The sequence below is a fragment of the Notechis scutatus genome, chromosome 2 (genome assembly GCF_049901735.1).
Source record: "Notechis scutatus isolate UNSWTSFEM ecotype Mainland chromosome 2, rNotScu1.2, whole genome shotgun sequence".
In the NCBI taxonomy this organism is placed as follows: Eukaryota; Metazoa; Chordata; class Lepidosauria; order Squamata; family Elapidae; genus Notechis; species Notechis scutatus.
Window position 1 is genome coordinate 126,367,727 of NC_142010.1, and position 24,122 is coordinate 126,391,848.

At 40.2% G+C, this 24,122-nt stretch overlaps 1 protein-coding gene across 1 annotated transcript; it reads right to left on the bottom strand.

Annotated features, from left to right (window-relative positions):
- Positions 1-1,965: 1,965 nt before the first annotated feature.
- On the bottom strand, positions 1,966-20,867 carry PA2G4 (proliferation-associated 2G4). The gene is made up of 13 exons (XM_026678742.2): positions 20,616-20,867; positions 17,043-17,171; positions 14,372-14,477; positions 13,945-14,014; positions 12,058-12,150; positions 10,704-10,767; positions 8,865-8,943; positions 8,603-8,681; positions 6,895-7,028; positions 6,099-6,193; positions 5,277-5,404; positions 4,641-4,694; positions 1,966-3,792 (listed from the first exon to the last, which is right to left on the bottom strand). The coding sequence occupies exons 1-13, from the start codon at positions 20,701-20,703 to the stop codon at positions 3,727-3,729; spliced, it is 1,185 nt and encodes a 394-aa protein (XP_026534527.1). The 5' UTR covers positions 20,704-20,867; the 3' UTR covers positions 1,966-3,726.
- Positions 20,868-24,122: the final 3,255 nt, after the last annotated feature.

Genomic DNA, 24,122 nt, shown 5'->3' on the forward strand with positions numbered 1-24,122 from the left:
TATTCTGAATGCATATTAATATGATTTTGGTATTTGTACCCTTCTTTTTCTTTGATGTAAGAGTTTCTCCCCAACACAATTGGTTGGGCCGACTGAGGGATCCAATAGCCTGCTTAATTCCATGGGTAATTAGAAACTTGCCCCTGACCATGGTGACTTGCCCACTAGAGATATCACCAAGGTATAGACTCAGAACCACACACACATATCCCCAGTTTTATTTTGCAAAATTTCTCAGCTTCAGTAAGTTCCTTATCCACAGAACTTCTAAATACCGTAAATACAATAGTTGGGAGCTTATTCACTAAGCACCTTTGCAATCCTACAAGTACTTGAACTGAGTGGTTGTTCCTTACTTTTGCAAGTGGTTATATTATATTGAATTAGCTCGATTTTGGGGAGAAGTTCACACATTACATTAAAACAAATGATAACCCATGGGCTGGGTTTGAGTAGGAAAGCATGGTTTGTTTTGTTATAGTTCAAACAAATAAATTAGGTCTTTCAAATCATATCACAAGTCATGGTTCAACCTGGAATCAGAATTCAGATATTGTATATATGCAGTATCAAATACTGGGCTAGACTCCATCTGAGTTTAAATAGCTACTCATGAAGCTTACTGGGAAAATGGATTAATGTGCTATTGGTATATTATGGCTTAAAGTGGCAGAGTCAACAGAAGACTCTGAAATCCAAACTACAATGTGAATCCAGTCAATAATTTGATCAGTTATATCACAGGGTTATTGCAAAAATGAATCGGAGGGAAGAAATATTAGCTTGTGAAATGACAGAAATATAACTAAAGCCTAGTGGCCCCATTGATTTTAGGCCATCTAAAAAAGCTCAATATTAAGATATAGCATCCGCCTTGTACAACCAGAGATGGAAAGGAGCAAATAAATAACATAGCTCATTGGGTTGAAGCCCAATTACAATGAAGTGCTTTATTGAAATCTACATTTCTAGTACAGGGCAGTCAAAAAGAGCTTGAAAATATTATTACTAAACCTAGTGATCATAACACTGATATTCAAGACAGACACAGTAAGGTTGGCTGATAACCCAAAACAGAATTCATGTTGGAAGCTTCCCAATTTCCTGTATAGAAACAAGTCAGTAATTAAATTACATTCTATTCAAGACTCATAAAGGCACTTTAAAAGTTAGAAACAGATTCCCAACAGGTCTTCATCTGACCTGCATTAAAACCAAATTGAACAGCTCTATGGTGCATTGAATTCAACTGTGCTGTGAAGCCCTTTGGTTGGAATTGTGAAAAATAAAGACCAGCAGGAACAATACAAGCTGTCAAAGAAATAGGCTACTTCCTTAAACATTGGCAGTTATTAGAAGTTTTAAGTAGCCACTTACCAATACATTTGTGTAAATAACTGGTCAGTCATCATGTGTGATTTTGTGCACTGCAACACTTAACCAAATTTATAGCATGGGACTAAAATGATTTCTTTCCATTTGTTAAGTTAAAGTTTGCATTGCTTTTTTCTAGGATTAGTAACTACTGATTAGCTGATCTTATGGTAGAAATGTAAGACACATCTTGAGTTCTATTGTTGATGTATGGCAAAACGTATGACCAGGACCAAGAATTTTGTTGCAAACAAAATTAAGATTGTTCTTTTCTCTACCACCACCCCAAAAAGGGGGGAGGGGGAAGTATCAGAAAATGATTTTTTTTAAATAGGAGGAAAATAAACTTATTTTCTTAAATGCACTGTAGAATATTCAATGAATCAAGCATAATGCTTGAATAAGAAACCTAGCACTACAGAACTTCAGATGTTCAAAAATGGGAAGAATCTAGTAGGTAGTAATAGTTAAGAGTAATCAACTCTTCATGTTTTCAGTTACTTAAGTGCATAAAAGCAGACATTTCTTCAAGTACATTTCAAATTTCAGACTCCTCCACCCTTCAACATAGCAGACCCATTAATCTATCCATGGGTATCACTAATCAATTTTATTTGAAAAAAAAGTTACAGAACAGTTTGTGGGAATTTTCTTCCAAAATTTCCAACTGCATTTTTTAAAAAAACAAGAGATACAATTGCTTTATAGTTTTTCAAAAGAAAGATGGAAAATTAAATAAACTGCAACCTTAGTGGTTTATAAACTGGTAATTGTGGCTGAACCATAAAGGAAGGGAAATAAGAAAACATTACTTATAAATGCTAAAATGCTCCTTGTTAGGAACAAATGGTACCCACCCCATCCACCCCGCCTCCCTTAAATTCACAATTGGGAGCAGTTTAGAATTAAATTGGCAGTTCATTGCAAGTCTTGTGCATGATCCTCTCCAAGCTCATTACTTCTGTATGATTCAATCTCCACTCAACATATTCCCCATTGTACTTTCCAAAATCAGCATTGAAAGTAATCCTTATAAAAGCAGGCAAGAACTCTACAAACTTAAAGTAGTTTACAGAGACTGACAAAAAGAGAAAAAAAAGAAACCAGAAAAAAGACACATCTAAAATTCATTTGATGGTCTTAAACTTTGGTAGTAACTGAGACTGTTAAATGCTAAAGTCCAGGTATACTGGGCAGAAGGGTATTGCGTGCCATTCAGCACAAAACAGTTTTATAGAAATCCATTCAGCTATATTAAGGGCGTGGACAAGAACCTGGTTTGGAATAACATAAGAAAAAAAACATCCCACACAATCATATACAATTGAAATGGAAAATTTAGAAAGACATACTATAAAAAATTCTCACAAATGGTGTCAATTCCAGGTCCGACCAATTCTGTAGCATACCATTCATTCATGTAAAAATTATAGAGAGGAATTCTTCTGAAAAATCCTGTTTTATGTATCATGCACATCAATACAGTGAAAGGTTTTAGTAATGAAAAGGCAATGTGTGTAGGGTAAGTAAATGCAAATGCACAAAAAATGTAAAAAAAAAACAAACATTAAAGAGCTCCCATTAAATCGGGTTTTATTACTTCTGGAGCCTGGAAAGGATTTTACGAGGTGGTTATTTAACCTATTTTTGTTCTGGGATGATAATTTAAACCAACAGTAGTATATAATCAAATGAAAAATAATTCTGAAGACACACAATGACACTGCCTAGAGGGACAAAATAATCTTCAAAGAGCCTGTCTGCAAAAATTAAAATATCTTGTTGGGGTTTGTAAAAAAAGACTCCCCTCCTTAGTAACTTAAGAAATAACCTAGAGACGTTTAAGAGGGGGGAACTGCCTAAACATTGAAAAAGCAGTGACGTGCAAGTTATACTAGCTGCATGTAATACAATTCTAAAGTCAGGAATTGAGTTTTTGCATGTATAATTAGTTGCAAAGATGTCAAAGGATTTTTCAGAAGAGTTAAAGTACCTTTAAGAGGGAAGGAGAGAGAGGTGGAGCCAGAAGAAAGCTCCTGCTCTTGCTGAGAAGTGCGTTTGCTCACTTCTAAGGAGCACAAGTAGTATCAAATGCTAGAAAGAGTGAATGTAGACTGTTTTTTTACTCCTGATTTTATTATTTCACACATTTAAAAGTATTCTAAAGTGGCCAAGAGACTCCTCTCTTAGTGGCCAAGTCAATCTCAGCTGGTTGCACTTTGTGGGAAGTCCAGGCTGTTTGTCCTGTGGTCCTATGGGACAAATAGCCATGAAGGGATGCTCGTTTCTCCTGTTAAGAGGGGGGCACGTGAGAGAAAGAATCAGGTGTGAGGCAGAGGAAAGCAGAACCATTCAGTCGCCAGCCTCATTGTCTTCTGCTGTTTCCCCTGTTGTGGCATTCTCCGCATTCTTGGAGGCCTGGAAAAACAAAAGGAGAGTCAGCTGTATGAAGTTTAAAGCAGTTCCGCCTTTGGTGAGATCCAAAAATGTGTATTATTCTAAATACATGAGCGACTGTATCACACCCAGACAAATATCAAGTAATGTTAGACCCCTGGTGGATTACAGGACTGCATCCACATTTTCCTGGCATGATATGGAAATGGATTGGCTCTTCTGGGATTCTTCCAAGTCTTAGCTTTACAGCTGAGATATCCTACTGATCTTTCAAACCATTTTGGTGCTCAGCCAAGCTCACCTGGGTGCTGCCACCTGCTGATGGAAAGCCCCAATCCATCTACAGTTCAAAATCCGCTTTGTGCAACTGGTCCTACCACTTTACACTTCTGCAAATTCAAGTATATTAAAACTTATCTAATGAAATCATTTCAAGTGTACCTCCTAGAACAGGGGTGTCAAACTCATGTTGTCATGGTGGCGTCACGTGATGTATTGTGACTTTCCCCCCCTTTGGTAAACTGGGCATGGCCAGTGCGTGATACATCCAACCTGTGGGCCGTGAGTTTGACAGCCCTGTCCTAGAACTAAGCATATTGTTAATTTGCCAGATGTTATTAAATGATTATACCCCATTTATCCTGGAATTAGCAAGCTTTTCCCATCTTCCAAGCCATTTAACTTAACTAGGTCTACAGAACTACGCAACATTATATAACATAACTGTATGGATTACATATTACACTTAACAATCCACTCAGAGGAAGCAGCTCCAGTAAGAATGATCCAAGGCATAAAAATATTTGAGCTGTCACTACTTGCAGGAGCTCAACTGAGTTACATCACCATACATCCCAGAGCCAAGTTACCTTCTTTTTTTTCTTTTTTTGGGCTTTACGGCTTGTTGAGCTTTGTAGGAGTGCCTAGAAAAAGGAGAAAAAAATATCATGAGTAAAGATACCTAATAAGTGATTCCTCTTTGTTCTAAGACAACAAATAAAGAAGAAATTCCTGCCAGCCCTATAGGAATGTAACCAGCCCTAGAATGTTCAACACTGGGAATCACAAGGAGCAGGGCGACCCATCCTTTGGAGCCAGGTTTCAATTTGCTTCAATTTTCACCCATTTGCAGAGAATTATTGGACAGTAGCCATGACTAGAAAAACCTGGAAGAGTCATATCTCTCTTTTTTTAATGGCTATATAATTCACAATATAAACTAACCTAAGACAGGAAAAATGTTTAATTTTAATTCAAAACCATTTTTTACCGGTTCCAGTGAATCAGGCCTAGTGGCAGAGATATGCCTACTGCTCTGCATTTATGAAATCTGGATATGTTAAACATGTTAAATGTGTTTAACATATCCAATAGAATATTTATATAGCCTACTGCTATATAAATATGGTACCACCAGAATAGGAAAGTCAAGCCATTCTCTTTACTACCACAAATTTTGTTCTTGGGACTTTGAGTCTTACAAGAGCACAGTAGTTGTTACTGACCTTCAGATCGGCATCTTGAACTTCAAATTCTGATTTGTAGAGTTCAGGCTCAAAAGGGCCACTGGTTATTCTCATGGGGCCATTGGGCATTAAAAGCACCGTGAACTTAAACTGGGCCACAAACTCTCCTAGTTAGGGGGAGGGGAGTAGAGGATTGACAACAAAGCAAGATAAGCAACCATTAACAACAAAATAAGCACACAGCAACAAAATGCACCAAAAGATCACATTACTTTGATTCTGCCCCATCTTTTCCCACAAGGAAAATGAATTAGTTCCACTCCTCTACAAAACTGATCTAATCCAAGGCAGCATTTTGTGCAGGTTCCTATCTGAGTAGCACCTTGTCTGCTTATGGCCTGAGATATCATTGTCCCTGATCCAAAAGCCACAAACCTGGCTGGCAAATGTCCAATTAGAACTTGTAACTACCATCAATTCTGCCCCTTCCTCCACAGTTAAGTTCTATCACTGGTATTATTATCCCAGGCTTTTGCTTTAAAACCTGCCAAGCCTCTATGAAGTCCAAAAATGAGCCTCTTCCAATTTTGCCCGGCTTGGAAGCCGAGGCAGGGAAGTGCTGCAGTTAGACTGGATTTTAGGGCTCTCATAAATTAGAAAGTCTCTCTCCCCCCCCCCCCCACTTTTTTTCCCCCAAAGCAGTTTGGTCAGTGTTTAGGGACACCGGAAGGTTCCAAGAACACCTGAAAGGCCAGTGGTTTCTCATCCTGCAATGCAATGCCTAGCAACTGCCTCTGGAAGGAAACCGTCTATTCTGATGCTTGACAAAAATAGCTCTGACATTCAGCAGCAAGTATTCACCTTCTTTCTCATAGAGGACATTAAAGGGCTGGAGCAGCTCATGTTTGGCACATTCTACTACCCCCATCCTGGCCTTCTTTTCATCCTCAAATGCCCTGTTGGAAACAGAAGAACAGGTTCAGAATCCAACCATTCATCTTTTGGGATTTTCTGATTACTCAACAATTCTGTTAGTCTTTTCAGGAAAATAAGCTGGCTCCAAACTGCAAAGAATCCTGCATCTATCCAAGTAAACACAAGTTGACACCAGCCAGAGGATTCAGCTCCAAAGGAACCTTTATGTCTGCAAATTTGATTTGGACAGTGCCTGAGAGTGAAAGGCATAGCATCAAATTGTCTCTCCCCCATGCCACTAAAACAGACACGGGAAGTTTTTATACAAGCCAAAAAGAGGACTCAATAGAGTACTAGACTGCTTCATAACTTGTAAGCTTGGTTCATAATTGAACTAACTCACAACATAGTTTATTTATTTTGGCACATTGTGCAAATGTACTCAATCAGTTTGTTCAATCATGATTGCACAAACTTTGATTTAGTAAACCAAGCGCACCTAGTCAGTGTACTTCACTTATACGATCTCTTAAGATTCCTTCAGCATGCTGTTATGCTTCTTAACTACAAGCTAGTGTCATCAACCTTCATATCCCTGAGCTATGCAATTTAAAAAAATACCTGCTTTTTACAATATAACTTACTTACTATTTTAAGATATTGTTTTAGACTGAGCAGAAACTACTTGATGGCAAGCTGAGTAGCCAACTGGAAGGCCTGCTATTGAGCATTACATACAAACCTGAGAGTGAAAGGCATAGCATCAAATCGTCTCTCCACTTCACTAAAAAAGGCACGGGAAGTTTTCATTTTCAAACCATACTGTTTGGAAGGGTCCCTTTTGTAAATGGTAGTTCTTTGCCCAGCATCCTTGGCCTAAAAACAAACAAGGATAATTCATGGTTTCAGCAACATAGCCTCATGTTTACTCTTGTAAGGGCAGCCATATGGCAAGAGAGGAGAAAAAAAACCCCAACCTTTCTGAAATATAATTTTGATTTTATAGAATCATTCCTAATGTAAGTGAATTTCCCAGTTTATTCATTTAGAGTCATAGACCTAACTGGTATGTAAAACATCAAATAACAATTTGTGAACTGGGCAGAGATCTTTCCCGCTAAAATTAGTTTTAACCAGTATTTTGATTGGCTAATCCTCATGCAAGTCTTGAATTACACACAAATCAATGTGAGCCTCAAACTCATGCTTGAAGACAACAAGGGTCATGAAGTATTGTTCTTAAGAACTTGGATTGAATTGCCTCAATTTTTTTTTTTGCAAAATATTAGGTATAGATTTGTGTACCACAGGCTCACTTTGTTGTCCCTCAAAAACATGATTGCGAGAAAACACAGTTATTTCAATTTTTTTCTCTTCCATTCAGTCATGTCTCATTCTAAGAGACTGACAGGACAAGTCCCTGCAGTTTCCTTGGCAAGAAATTTAAAAAATGATTTGCTGGTGCTTCTGTGATTTCTATGCTGGTTGGCAAATCTAATTACTGCATTGGAAATTTTGTGTGTGATGAAGTAATCCCAGATACTGAAACATTTAAACACAATTCCTAAGTAGTTAAAGGATTTGCTTTGCTCAGTCTGATTGCTCTTAATTTTCTCTTCATAAAGGTCATCTGCACCTATTTTTGTGAATACTGTGTGACTTTTGTTAAATGATTTCTAGTTTTTCTTCCCTGCACTAAATATTTAAGGTTTGTGCTCTGTTGAAGATCAACTTGTTTAAGAAATTGATGGCTGTGTCATCAGCATAAACCAAAACAGATACTGGGGAGAAAATTCACTTTTTCTTAGAGCTTGAACTAGGCAATGAATATAAAGATTTAAATTTAAAACAGGCCTCTTCTTAGAGTAGAAATTGCAGCAAAAACTTGCTGTGAGCGCAATAAGACAATGATCTATAAGTATTTAATATTTGTCACCAAAATGAATCAAAAGCTGCCTGCAAATTACAACAGTAGCATAAAGGGAATCTTGAGAAGGAAAGAATTATTTTTCTACCATATGACTTAGAATAATACTTTGATCTATTGTTGTTCAACTTGTTCTGAAGCTTTTTGTTCTTCAGCCAAGATTTGCTATTCTAGCCAATCAGTGTGTGTCTCATGCAGATGTATAGCAATCATATCACGAGGAACATTTAAATATTGTATGGAAATATGGCAGGATCAAATTGATTGCCTTTCTTAAAACACTGGGACTATAACAGAACAGCACCAGTCTTTGAGCATCTGAATATCCTGCTCAATACATCAGGAGGGAGTCCAACATAGAAACCAACCACTCTGTTAACTTTCATTAATTCTGTAGGAATTAGCAACTTGTGGATTTTCCAAGACATCAGGCCAAGCAACCCAGTCAGGAATACATTACATTACATGAGGTTGGGTGTCTTTGGAATATCCACTTGCAGGTAAGATATAAAACAAGACTTACTTTTCCTTCTCCAGTGCTGATAAGAACATCAATGGCGTAAACTTCATGAACCTCAAACTCTGCTTTTTCATGGTCCTTTCTGGATAAGGAATAAATATATAAAGACCATTTCCATCTGAATAGGGTTTGGAAAGTTGCAGAATAATAAACCACTAATTGAAAATCATGGATCATTTCATTTTCCATTTAAATTCATTTTAAAAAAGGCCACCCACAAACCATTCTCAAAACAGGTGGGCAGCAGTTCTAAATTGTCTCATACCTTTGTTGGTCTGAAGGGTTCTGGATGATGGTCTTCTCTCCATCTATCACATGCTGTTTTAGCTGGTGTGATAGCATCCCTAACCAGAAAAGAGCTTATGTTAGTATTATTATTGTAAGGGAGGCTTATATGCTAAGGCATCCTGTGTTTTGAAATAAAAACTAATACCAGAAACACATGTTTGCTTAAAAGTCTGACTGTACTCAATATCAAAGCAAAGCGTAGCTGATGCAGAAAAATGTGATACTGTTGCTACTGGTAGTTGGCTGTAAAATTCTTTGTAATTATTCAGAAGTCAACTTTACATTTTATTGCCCTAAATAGTGATGCACAACTCAAGTCTAACACTTAAGAAGGCAGCCACAACCTCTACTGTGTGATTCTTGCACATCTGTTAAGTTAGATTGTCTTAACTTTTCCCTATTCTCCCAATCTCCAGCTGCTTCACACATCCTAATGTTTTCACCCTTTTTCTACTCCCATTCCACAATATTGCACACCACATTTCTGTTATTTTGCATTGTTTTCCATCCCCACAAACTGCTGCACTTTCAGCTTGTTTCTGTGTCACCATCATTCCACTTATGCAGCACTTTTGTGAAGTAAACATTATCACTGCGCTCATTTTTAACATGGTCCTTTTATACATTGCATGGCAATAGGAATCTGCAGCTGACTGTATTCACTGATACCATACGTGCATTTCTAAACATGCTATAGGTGGTCCTTAGGTTATGATCCCATAATTCAGCCGCTGTGCAAAGTTACCATGGCACCGAGCAAGTTATACAGTTAGTCCTCTACTTACAACTGTATTGAAGCCTGCCCATCCCTGATGCAGTCATTAAATGGATCATGGAGTGCCTCAGGTATGAAGGAAATTCTGGGAGACCTAGTGCAGGTGCGTCTCCCAAGGCCTCCCCCACTTCCTAAGGCACCCATGCTCTGCTTCCTGCTCCACAAGGTCCTTGCAGACCTTTGGCAACATTAGTTGGGGCTGGTCTCAAAATGGAGTCCGCTTCTGGGACAGCCACACAGCCTGCAAGGATGCTGAGGGGTAGAGCAACCTGCTCTCTTTTCTCAACATGATCTCCAGAGTTTTGAGGGAAGGTTGCATGGTGAGTGGCTGCTTCCAGTAGATCTATAATAAAAGGTAAATAAACTGATCTGTAATGGGGGTAGGGGAGTGGGTATGAGACCCAGAAGAATGGGAAGAAACTGAAGAAACCTTTGGGAAGGAAAGCCAGCTGATCTGCCAGGCAGCATCCCTGTAGAGCATGTGATGCCATCCTCGAAGCAGGTCCCATTTCTTCGCAGCCACTCCCAAAATGGGGCCTGCTTCCAGGATGGCACTATATGATCTCTGTACTATATGGTATAAGGGGCTCTCATGGTGGAATGGTTGCTTCCCAAAGGAGATTTAAAATAAGCCGCCCATTTCATTACAGGGGGCTGAGGAGGGTGTGAGACTCAGAGAGGTGGAAAGCAGGCCCAAGGCCTGAGGGAATACAGCTAGGGGGAAAGAGAAGTATGGTGCATCTCAGTGTAGGGGAGGTTCTGGGAACCCGAATGTAAGCTGGGGACATGCTGTAGTGCTGGGCTGGGCTGGGCTAGGTCTCCCCCAATGCACCCTGTTTCCAGTTAATAACCTACAGTCATTTAACAACTGCAATGGGGAGAGCAGGGTTTGGGTCATTAAGCAAGGCAATCACAAAGGCATCTCGCTTAACGACCATTACAACTTATGACCATAATGGGCAGGCTCCATTACAGTTGTTAAATCAAGGACCACCTATATTATTCTGCATCATCTTCACTCTTCATGCAGCCAGCTCATACCTTCAATTGGTGTGCAGTTAAACGAATGAGCAATCTTGTTCCAGGCATCCGTTACTTGTGAATTCTGTTAAGAACATGGACACGATTCAAATATGACCATATAATGCAATAAAAACTGTGCCTAGTACTCTATTTCCTATTTCACTCTTTTCAAAATTTACGACATTGGATATGAATTTATAATATTCATTAAAGCATAGGTGATTTTTTAGTTCCTCACCGTAAACTGCAAAAGATGCCTATGCTTTAATGAACAGCAGAGGTATTACATTTGTGCAAGATCAGAAAGGGCCAATCAATTTCAAAGGGTGCACAGAGGAACACAATAACATGAACTCCAAAGCCAAAACACAAAAGTTATTCTATATTCCAAGAGAGGGAAAAAAGCTTCCAATTCAAGAGCAAGATGCTAATGGGAAAAGCTAAGCTTATCAAACCTAGGAAATAAGGATGGATTAATAAAATGGAAAAAAGAAAGATCAGTCCCATTTAATTTTTTTAAAATTTTAAGCTGCTGAATATTTATGCCACCATTTTGAAAACACATCCAGAACATCCAGGTGTTTCCAGGACGCTCAATTTTTTTGTTATGCAAATACTGCCTGGATATTTATGAGCCCTTTAAAGGCAATGTATAGTTCTCTAGCTATTGCTGAAGTGCTACCCCTGTCCTCTCAGGCTATTGGTCATGCTGGGCAGAGCTAAGTTTTAAGAGAGGCCCGTTGCCCATTTTTGCTCTGCAGTCTAAAAGCAATAGTAGCACTTTTATGAAGAAGGCAAGACCTCATGGCTCAGTTTAGACAGCAGCGGTATGCTCTAGATCAGGGGTCCCCAACGCCGGTCCGCGGACCCGTGCGACCTGGGGAACAACCCTTACCGGGCCGCTGGTTGCTGGGTGCCGCCATCTTTTTAGTAAAAAGCGCTTCTGGTGAGCTTTTCCGGTAGAAAGCTCACCGGAAGCGCTGTTTCGTCATAAAAAGATGGCGGCGCCAGCGCTCGATGAGCTTTTCCGGAGAAAGCCATTTCTACCCGAAAAAGCTCACCAAGCGTAGCGCCTATCTTTATGATGACTAAACAGCTCCGGTGACTCACCAAGCGCCTTTTCGTCATAAAAAGATGGCGGCGCCCAGTTGACGCCTGTACCGCGGCGCCCAGCTGATGTCGGAACCGGGCCGCGGCGTCGAAAAGGTTGGGGATCCCTGCTCTAGATTTCTCCCATTACCTCCTCTCATAAAAAGTCAAGTTTCTTATTCGTATATTCAGAATTAATTCACGCTTGAACGGGAGCTGGAAAGTCTTGGCCACCTTCCTCAAACTGCCACGCTTCATGTGAAAACTGGCTGCCGATTATTACCTGGTTTCCTGGCTTGACCAAGCGCAGGGCAGCTTCGGCACAGAGGTGAGCGGCTTTTATGACATCAGCTTTGCGACCTGTTACTGGAGTTTCCTAAAATGGGGAGAGAAAATAATAATACAAAAGCATTCATTTTAAAAGTGAAAAAAGAGAACTTTCTAGCTGACATGTAAGAAATAAACCTTAAAACTTATCAGATTTAAACATTCTGTACAGAATTTAGCTGCACTGTACATAAAAGATATAACCTGGCTAAAAGTGATCCCCACCCCCCCGACTTTCATGACTATATGAACCTTCATCTTGATTAGGCCCAGATGCACTGCTACATAAGACCTGAAAGACATTTGGGGTCCACAAGATATTATTTTCCCCAGTGCCCTTCTGATGCCAGATTAATACATCCTATGATTCAAAAATCTTAACTGCCAAAAAAGAGAAATAATAATCCATATGGCCATTATTCTTTATTAGACTGACTGAATTATTTCATTGTGTCCACTGGAGTTCGATAAATGTAATAAATTTGAATGAATGAATGAATGAATGAATTCAGAGATGCCCTATTGCTATATCTGCAGCAACTGACTGGAAGAACAAAGGACATGTTAATGTAACACAGCATGACTCATTCTTAATCTTTTATTATTCATTACCATGTTCTGTCCTATCTGTGATTTTAATAATTTTGATATCTTTTTTTCCCCCCTGACTGCCCTGGTCAAACTGAATAGGACAAATCCTTCAAAAAGCTGTAATATATAATGATCTGATCAATCAATATAGCTGTTTGCTCTTTGGGTCAGTGATAGAGATCAACACTATACACGGATTCAACTGCTCCCATTAATAGAGGCAGCCATTGGCAGATGGTATGTTCACTCAGCATAAACATTTTCAATAAGAAATGTCACTAGAAGCAAATTGCTTGAATAAAAACCTTAAGCATGAACCTTAAGCAAAAGAAAACCTGAATGCCATGGTTTCACAAGACTGTAACATGGTTTATAGTTATACAGTCACTGCAGCCAGCTTGATCTCAGATCATGTTTGTGAACTACCTTTCCAAAGTACCTAGGGGACTTAGATGTATTAGAGAGACTGGCTGAGCCAGGGGGAGGAGTCAAAAGGGGACTTAGTCTAGAAACCCTTCCATGTTCTGTGCTTGACTTTGATACATTTCTTTTTGCCCTTGGCTTTATATTTGATCTTGGCTTCATTCCCTGCCTCTTTAGCAGTCTCTTCTAGCCCAACTGCCAAAAAGCAAGGCAAGAGAGAGCAGCTGATGTCTTGGGTCTTTAAGAGCATTTGTTGTTGACAGGTACCTAAAGCTCCACTGTGTTCTTTGCCTTTCTAATTATATTTTAGACTTTTTTCCACTAAGTGACATCAGGCCTGGTCTTCTCCTGTGGTACTAGGTTTAGCTTTCCCTGGCAAGCTCTTCAACCTTCTTTTCCTGACAACAAAATTAGTAATTGGATCACTGTTTTCCCCAAGATCCCGCTACGGGTCCTCAGGTCACACCACTTCCTCATGTCTGCTAGAGTTTGTGGCTGTTGTCTACGCCATCGCTCTGCCATACTCATTCTGGCCTTCTCTGACTTCTTCCTCTCTGGCCTGCCCATAGGCCTCCTCTTTTCTGTTGCTGCTTCCCAGGCTAAAGTAGTTGAGCCCTTTTGAAAGGTCATCTCCTCTTCCGTCCCTGGGCAGACCCTTTAAAAAAGAGACACCCGAGAGAAAGGCAGGGGCATTTCCACTGCTGTGGCCATCCTTTTGGAACTCCAGTGCAAGCTCTACTTAGGGATGCTGTTTATATAAATTCCCTTTATTAGAACAAATCCACTTTGACTGTTTGTGATTTCTCAAAGCTGCATGCAGATCACTTACTTTCGATGCCTCAAGGACAAAGGTATGTGCTACATTTGCTATGAAGCCATCCACATGGACTCCCAAGTCACTGCAACACAAAGAGGGGGAAAAGCTTTAAGTGTTTATTCAAATGAGAAAAAAAGAATGATTCCTGTGACCTTCTAAAGTTTAAATGTTGTGCGTAGAAGATACTTGTTCTCAAACATACTATAGTAAAACCAACAGTTCACTCCCTGGCAGCTAACCCAACAATTTGGCAAGCAGGGCACAGCTAACTAACTTTATTCTGCCTCTGTCATGGGAAATCCACATTATGTCAATAGCAGTGCTGCGCAGTATGTCAGTGATACATTTCTGAATCTCATAGAGGCTTGTCTTGTATAGCTCAGTTCGCTAAATGAATTAAGTAAAAAAACTAGCCAAAAAATGAATAAAAGGCACTTACATTTTGATTAAATCACCATCTTTAAGGATATAATCTTGGTCACTCTTCAAGGGCGAGAAGTGACAGACACAGTTATTTACCGATATACTTGTGGGAAAGGCAATACCTACAGAAAAAGAGAGCAGCAGTAAGTTCACACTGGTCCTGTAACGTGTGTGTGTGTGTGTGTGTGTGTGTGTGTGTGTGTATGCAAATTTTATCACTTTACTATTAGCGACTTGGTTTTGCTTATCCAGTTTTAAAGCAAGACCAAAATAAATGGAGTCATACTCTGGATCTTCATAATTCAGAAACTTTAACTGCCCCACAAACTGCTCATTTGAATTTTTTTTTCCTGCTGACTGTGAGCGTATAGTATTTACTAAAGCTGCACAAACTTGTCTTGTAACAACAACTTCTCTGGGCTTGGTCAGTATTTAGAGACAGACATTTAAGGTGTAACCAGCAATAGCTGAAGAAGCATAAACTATTTTTCCAGACTCTTCCCAAAGATTACAATGCATGTGATGAAGCTACCTCTTAGTCAAGAGGTAAAGGCCAATTCAATCATTCTACTGCTGTAATCTTATTGCATGCTCAGATGCTCAGAACAAAACCCTGTTTTGTTCAATAGGGTGGTCTTCCAAGTGTGCACTGGTTTGAAACACCACAATATATTATTCTCTGGAACCAAAGAAAAATCATTCAAGATACTGACTTAAATCAGGAACCCCATTTCCAATTACTTCTGAATACATAAGCCAGATACTATTAATCTTTAAATAAGCTAACATTCTTTGCCTCCAAGACTGACAACATTTATGTTACTTTAAAATCCCTAAGAACATTGATGTGGTTTGATTTCCATATGTGAGCATAATTTAAGGTGTTGATTTATTTAAAGCCCTTCATGTCTTAAGATCTGGGTACCTCCAGGACTGTCAACTTCCACTGGTTTCTGCCCTTTCACCAAGATTTGGAAGGTCCCTTCTTGCACGGAATGTCACCTTCCAAGAAGTTGCAAATCTATGGGAAATTTCTGGGCAATGTCTATCTTTATGACAGCATTTTCCCAAAGATTAGATCAGTGGCCGTGATCCTAAGTTTTCAACAAAAAAAAATCAGTTTTTTTTCATCATGCCTTCCCGTTTTGATATACTGTATCTTCTTCCGCTTGACTAGCAGTATCTAGATGTAAATCATGGTATTAGTCTCTGGGGTATTTTATATGTTTTATCTATATGTTTTTATCCAATTATTGAATTAGGTATATATGCAACTCAGAGCTGGGAATAAGCAAATAAACATTTTAGAAATTCTGCAATGCTTCAAAGTACGTGAATTCAAGGAAAGGAAGTGGGAAATTGATAAACCAGCTGCTCACAGTATCAAATCCACCAACTAGGAATGAACAAACAAAACTTTAATTCACTGTTTTCAGTTAACCAGATATCACAAGCTTCTAGAAACATGAGCAGTATTTATGTGATGCTTTCCCCAGCACCAGACAAGGCTTCCCAGAAATTGTAACTTAATAAGCTTACAATCAACCAGGGCAAATATGGATTTGAAAAGCAAAATGAGATTTGGAGCACACGAGAGTATACACAATAACTGCTGGGAATTGCGTAAACCAAAGATGTGCAAAAAATATTGTGAATTACAGTATTGTACAAGGAACAATTAGTGCAAGGTGGTCTGGCCTGATTTGTTTCATATGCATTGATTTGAGATAAAGTAAGGTTTGTTTGCTTCAGACACTAATCTGAAGTGCTATTTAATGGAGAGATGTTGCAAGCACTCCCCCCCTTTACCCCCGCCCCTGGATTTAAAAGAAAAAGCCAAAGCTGAGAGATTTCCTTGACAACAACATGTTGTGAAATGTGAAAAAAAGAGAGGCCAGTTGCTTACATGGCCATTGAAACATTGAGGAGGACCACATGTAGTACAGAAGTCCCAACTTTCACCATGAGGCCAGCAGGGATGGCAAATGAGGAAAAGTAAGATGAAAAGGAAAGTTAGGAAGATCAAGGAAGATCAATCAGTTGGATCTGCTACTCCGGGATCTACTGGGACCACTGAAGAAAAAAGCAGATGGACAGATGACAATAGCAGCCCTTGAAAAAAAACTTTTTTTTTTGAAGGAGAGAAAGGAACAATGATGGCTTACTTCTCCCATAAAATTACTGTGGGATTCCTCCCTCACATTTCGTTTAAGACAAAATTTGAAACAATTAAAGTGTTCAATGTTTTTTTGTTTTTTTTGAACTGTACCATATTTGAAGTGATTTGTAAGAAACCCCAGAATATGATTTGTTTTTAGTTTGAAACAAAAAAAAAACCCCTATCATTCTTCTTTTTGTGCACACTTCTACTTTGAGCCAAATGGGACTTTTCCTGGCACTACACATCAGCTGTAGAAGGCAGCCATGCAAATCTAAGAAAAGAGGCTGCATGCATCGTTCCACATCACATTTTGCCCTTCAATTCTACAGCCTAGTAACTAGTTCAAACCCACAAAGAAAGTCAAGAGATGGAAATCTGGGTGGGCTTTGCTGGTTACCATAAATACTTTGGCTATATTCCAGTAATTCCAATATCAGCACCTCTACATACTTTAATGCATGAAATAATGAATATAATTTAAATAGGGAAGAATTGATGTTAAAGAAATATTGTAGCTGCATCATACCTTTCTTTATATCTTTCTCTTTCTTAAAGATTTTGCCAGTTTCTTCCATGATCATGACATCTCCTTTCTCACATAAGCTGAGGACAGACACTCCAGATTTAGCTGCCTCTACCACCGTACGCAAGACACCTGAAGTTCAATAGAAAAATACAAATTAATGTTAATGTATTTTAAAATTTCACAGAATTTTGACACACCAAATTTGAGGGAAGACGCCACTAAGTACACTTCGCAGAACTTTCAGTAGCTATTTTTATTTTTCATTTACCTCATTATCAGCCTACAGTCTGCTTGAAAGAAAATCCTTTCTTTCCTTCTCTAACTGAAGGATACTGGTCCACATGTTCAGTACATCATTTTAATTAACATTTAAGCATACATCCTATTTTTAAAAAGCACCGCTGACATCAGTAAAATTCCTTCAGCCTAAACCTGATTAGGATACAATTCAAAAAGACAAAGAAAACCCATGTTGTCTTTCTGAAAATTATAATAGCCATCTCTGATTGTACTCAGCCTCATCAGCAAGTAGCAAACTGGCCCAACTGGCCCATCTTTGGGCCAGTGAATTATTTTTACTTATGCATTATTTATTTTTACACTGCAACTCTGTGGCCATAATTTTTTTTGTTGGAGGAAAAATTATTTTCCAACTGTGACCATTCTGTTCAATAAGTAACTTTATATGGGTTATGTCAGAACTTGGGCAATAGAAAAATCACTTCAAAAAATGCAGCATAAATGCACTATGATTCCCACAGAATTTTGGTAAGAGCAGTCTCAGGGCACATTGAAAGCCACAAAATATAATATACAATGCCACTAAGACAATATGATTAGACTGCATAATGTTAACATTTGAATTCAGATTAGACAGTATGTTCACATCAACTGCCTATTGAAAATGTATCAAATTTTGTCTTTATGGAATTAACATGCGTTGAATTAAGAGAACCTAGCTATGTCAAAGCACAGGAAAAACTTTTTAAAAACATTTTCAGAACTCTGAATTAAGCATGCATAGGGTGGTGAAATCTTTAAGAATTCACTCTATCCCATTATGGTAGTTTTTCCAGTCTGGCATCTTTCTGCCCTCAAGAAACTCCCTATCCAATTTAAACTTACACGGTTTTGAGGGCCTTTGTAGTTCTGTGAATTTAAGAAACATCTTAGTAACTACATAGGTTCTCAGGAGCTGCAGTAAGATTAGTGCATGAAATTCCATACATGCCCAATTATAAAAAAAACCCAATAGGCTGCTACAAGAGGAAATTCCCTTCTTCTAAACCCAGAGAAGAACAGCTCTCTATTTTACACTAGTCTCTCCCAGTAATTTATTTTTTGCAGGTTAGTTAATTCTTGGGTGCTTATTTCCATTAAAAAAATACCACTATTAAAAAATTCATTTCTACAACATCTAGCAATAAGAACACATGATAAATTTATGTAAAACACAAGAGAATCACAACACATTTGATAGTACATTTTATATTTGGTAATAAAAAATAATGCCAGATATGTATTTTTCTATGATCATCCAAATTATTTTAGGTGAAATATAATTAGTAAATACACATGGAAATACATTTAAAACGATGTATTTCAATTAGGTAATCTCAGTTGGCTGGATAATAATTTCCATCCTTTTTAGCTAAGTTATGATCCATTTTATGGTACTCTAACATGCCTGCTAAAAAGGCAAGGCAAGGACGGCTAACCTCACCTACAGAAAAATTATGATTGAAAAATAAGACTACTCTCTCTCTCTCTCTTACTGTGTGAGCAAATGTAAAGCTAACATCTGCAGGTAAGCCTTCCATCCTTTCTTTAGATTCTGAATGTTTCCCACTAACATTTGTTATGGCGCATCTGCACCAACCAGTTATCCCAAAGAGGACAAAGTCTGAAGCTTTTGCTCCTAGCCAAAGCAAAAATACATAATAATAATAATAATAATAAACCCGCAAAGCTGGATGTATCTCTAATGAAGCAAGCTGAGGTATATATATATCCGAATCCAAATACCCGAACAAAGCTGAATACCATACATGTAAGTACCCGCGAAAACTTAAGAAAACATATAGATAGATAGATAGATAGATAGATAGATAGATAGATAGATAGATAGATAGATAGATATGGTATTCAGCTTTGTTCGGGTATTTTCCCAGTCATTATAGTTGTGCTTTTAAAGTTGTAGCAACGTTTCAGCATGCATATATATATATATATATATATATATATATATATATATATATATATATGTATGTATGTATGTATGTATGTATGTTGTATGTATGTATGTATGTATGTATGTATGTATATATATATATATATATATATATATATATGTATATGTATATATGTGTATATATGTGTATATATATGTGTATATATATATGTGTGTGTGTGTGTGTATATGTATGTGTATATATATATATATATATATATATATATACACATACACACACACACACATATACATATATACACACATATATACACATACACATACATACAAACACACACACACACACACACACACACTCTCTCTTGGTTTGCTAAAGGGAAAGCCTCCTCCATCTCCCCAAACAGATGCATTAAGTTATGGCTGAGCTGTAATAAAAGACTTCCCTTTGCCGATCTCCGCGCCGGCCTAATTATCGACTTCCTAGAATACGGTGTGTGTGTACGTGTGTTTTAAGGTGATCTGATCCGAAGCAGACATTCTTCCTTAAACAAAAGGGGGAAAACCTGGGAGGCCGCCAGGACGTCGGAAGATAGTGAACCGAGGAGCGAGCGAGCGAGCGCCAGCAGCAGCACATGGCAAGTCCCAGACCATGTGCCTTGCAGTTCTCGGGAGGACGGCGTCTCCATTCAGCCCCCCCCCCCCCTCGGTGGATGGCTGGGTGGGTGGGAGATCGAGGATCCGACCACCTGATAAAGGACGAATATCGTTCCTCTTTTTAACAATATTACCCAGGGACTCGAGGTTGGCAAGCGAAAGTCCCTCCTTTGCCCTCCCCCCTCCCTCCAAGCAAAAGGTGAATTAATTCAAGTAAAACTATGACGTTTCCTTTCCAGATTATTATTTGGGGGTGGGGGGGGTACTGAAGCTGGAAACCAAAATTAAAAAAAAAGAATATAAAGATGGGGAAATATTTATTTTTTTAAAGTACCCAGGAGAGAGATCGAGGACCAACGGGCAGCTGGACTCTCCTGGAAAATCGCCCCAAGAGATTTTGTATGTATGTGTGCGTGTGTGTGTCCCAGTCGTAGATGGGACAGCTACAAAAACGGGTCTCTCGCTCTCTCGCTCCCCCCACCCACTCGACCCAGCAGAGGCAACTAGAGGCTGCCGGGTCGGTTCTTTCCAGCCCGACTTGCACCCGGTTTCTTCCGTCCTGCCGGGCAAGATACGCCCCCGGGACTCCCGCGATCTCTCCCCACCTTCCCTTCTCTGTCACCCCCGCCATCCGCCGCCGCCTGTCCCGCCAGGGGTTTCCTGCGCTCCCCTGACAGCTCGGGGACGCCCTTCCACCCCAGCCTCCCCCAACGCCGGGCCACACTCACGGTTGGCGATCTCTCCCCCCATCTTGTACTTGTTCACCACCACGTCTTCCGCGATCGTCAGCTCGGCCGCTTCTTCCTCGCCCGACATGGTCGGACCGAGCCGCCGCCTCCGCCTCTCGCCTCAAGCCCTTTCCCTCTCCGCGGAGGAAGAGGAGGAGGAGGAGGAGGAGGAAGAGGGGCGGGTGGTGGCGGTGCTGTTGGTGGCTGCCGCGCTCGCCGACGCCGCCTCGCCTCACCGAGACGGAACGCGAGACAGGCTGGAAGGGAGCGAGCGAGCGCGCGGGCTTTGCGCGGGGCACGCTGGGAAGCGAGTCCGCTCTTTCGGCGGGCCAAGAAACTACAACTCCCGTCGGGCCGAGGGCGAAGCAAGTTGGCGAGGCACGACGGGAAAAAAAAAGAGCCCTCTTTCTGAACTAGCGCCTCTTAATGGCCGGGGACGAGACTTTGTAGGCGTTATTATTATCATTGCTACGTGCTCTTCTTCCCCTGAGTTCTCTGACGTTTATTCTGGTGGCCGGACTGTTCTCTTTACTTTGGCGAGTGGCCGCTGTTTTCCCATGGCGCTTGGGTTTTGCTCGCTTGCCCAGCTTTTGCTCTGTGTGTTAACCCAGGAATGTCGTTCCTTGGTTGTGTAATCGCCAAACGTGAATGCCAATTAAAAATTCCCCCAACTCGCTTATAAGCTTGTCTTGAAGTTCTGCGAAACAATTACACCCTTTTGCTTTTATTAGACCGCGTTAAAAAAAAGAGAGAGAGATTGATCTGTCAGGAAAGGGGGAAATTTAGCAGCATCCTTATAATGACCAACTCAAATGCCCGAATTACGTTCAAAATCTCTACATCAGGTCGAGGGAGGTTTTTTTTAAAAAAGCTCAGGTGTTGGTTGCGTTAATTGTGAGCATAGAGTAGGTAATGATCAGTCTAGAGATGTATAAAATGTAATTAAAAGAATTCAATGTAATATAAATATAAAAATTATAAAATAGTATGTGATTTTTAAAAATAAATTAACGTGTGAATCGTGCTAGAGGTTCAGCACTTCTTTAACAGATAATCAGAGTTGGAAGGAACCTTGTAGGTCATCTACTTCAGGGGTCGCCAGCCTTTTGGACCTCAGGGACCACCAAACTCATAATTTTAGATCCCAGGGACCACTAACCCCTTCTGTCGGTGTGGCCTAATTTGTGGGTGTGGCTTGGTGGTCATGTGACTGGCTGGGCATGGCTTGTATGTAAATATTATAAATATTTATATAAATATTGAAATGTTTTTATAAAAAAGAGCAACTTTTACCCAAAATCAGGCAAAGCAGGCAGATTGAGTTGCTCACAGAATCAGATTCATTCAGAGATCTATCTATCTGCCATTGGCTAGCTCAGTCTGTCACATAAAATTTCCTAGCAAGCAAACTCACAAAATTAACTCACAACACACCATGCATGTAAATATTGATTTTTTTTATAAAAAATAGCAACTTTTACCCAAAATCAGGCAAAGCAAGCAGATTGAGTTTCTCACAGAATCATTCAGTGATCTATCTATCTGCCATCGGCTAGCTCAGTCTCTCAAATTTGCTTGCCCTGAGTCTGCACTGAATTTGCTTGCAAAAAGCAAATCTTCAGTCCTAAGGGAGGTTCGGCTGTGGTGAGCCAAAGATCTAAAGGCTAGCTAGAAAGCAAGAAATCCAACCATAAATCTCCCGGCACAGCAGAACAGATGATGGTCGGAAAAAGGAAAAATAGCAATTTAGCAGGCAAGTTCACCAGGTAAGGAGTGAGTGGGCGGGGAGGGTTTCCGCGGGCCATGTGGGCGGCGCAGCCTTGTGTTTCTGTGCAGCCTGGATTAATTGCTTTGTGAGGGTCCTCTGGGGGTAAGATTTCTCTGCGGCCCACCAAAATTTTCTCATGGCCCGCCAGTGGGCTGCAGCCCACCAGTTGGTGACCGCTGATCTAGTCCAACCCCCTGCCCAAGCAAGAGACCCTACACCATTTCTGACAGATGGCAGTCCAATCTCTTCTTGAAAGCCTCCAATGATGAAGCTCCCACAACTTCTGAAGGCAACTTCTGTTCCATGGGTTAATTGATTTCACGGTCAGAAAATTTATCCTTATTTCCAGGTTGTTCTGTATTGTACATTAGCATTCTTGTAAATAACCGTTCTGATTGGCTAGGGCGCGCGGCGACCCAATTGGCCGAGCAAGCCGCACTGATTGGCCCGCTGCGAATCCCCCGCGATTGGAGGAAACCGATCGCGGGAGATTCAAAGCGGTGTCATTGGCTGCGGCTTGGCCGGCAAGTTCAATATAAGCCGCCACATACCCTAGCCGAGTGAAGCCGATCTCGGAATGAATAAAGAGCTGAAAATCACTGAGACTTGCGCCTTCCTTTCCGATCGGCGGACATAACACAGGTTGAATCTCTTCTTGTACAGTTTCCATCCATTATTCCTTGTCTGGCCTTCAGGTGCCTTGGAAAAAAAGGTTGGCCCCCTCCTCTCTGTGGCAGCGTGGTAAAAGAACATGAGAAAACAAAAACAAGATTCTGTGATGACTAACTTAGCTCTCAGTTGAGGAAGCAGATTTGCTTTAAAAAAAGGATGGCCTTGAGGCTGATGGGAAATTAGGGGGAAAGGGATAAAGAATGATGCAGTTGACAAGACAGGCTACCCGACACAATGCCAGAGATAGATAGCCTAATGCCTTCCATGTATTGTGAACTGTAGTTTTCATAATCCTTTGCCTGTTGTGGGTAGGTCAGAAACATCAGGAAGGCTTCAGGAGGCCTTTTCCTGACTTGATAATAGCCTGAGCTAAACCCAGCAATAATAGGATAGCTGTGAAACTCTCATGCCATGAGATGGAAACAAAGACCATATCTCATTGCCACCTTCAAATCAAACTTTTAGCCATTCCGCATGTCAAAAGAATTTAATGGTGAAGATTTAAGTTGAACAGGGCACATAAAGGCAATTATTTGACTAGCGAGGCAATGAGAGTGGGCATCATAGCTAAGAGTTTGAAAAGCTATGTGTTGTCCCTTTCCCGTGGTGCTCTAAGCATGTACTTATATTGCCGAAATGTTTAATCTGAGGCTGATAATACCTCTTGAGCAAGGTAGCTTGGTAGGCAGGCTGCTGGGTACAGAGAAACAAAAATAAAATTGGAGCAGCCCCATGGCCTCTGCTGCACTCAGGATACCTGTTGAATGACCAATGCTTGTATACAGGAAATTGTCGGTGACACATACGCCCCAAATGCGGGAGGCTTGGGCAGAACCAGTCAGAACAGGCAAGTGCAGTCTACACCAACACAAAGATTGCATATTCCCATGCTTTCTGAAGCCATTGGACTGAGAAATCCTCCATGGCATAGAATAGACACGGGGAAGGATGGGATGAACAGCCTCAATTTTCTTCTCTAGAAATTCCTACATCTTATTGGCTTGGGTTGCTGGGGTCACGCTTGTGTTAAAGGCAACCCAAATGCTATTGTGAATGGGATGTGAAAC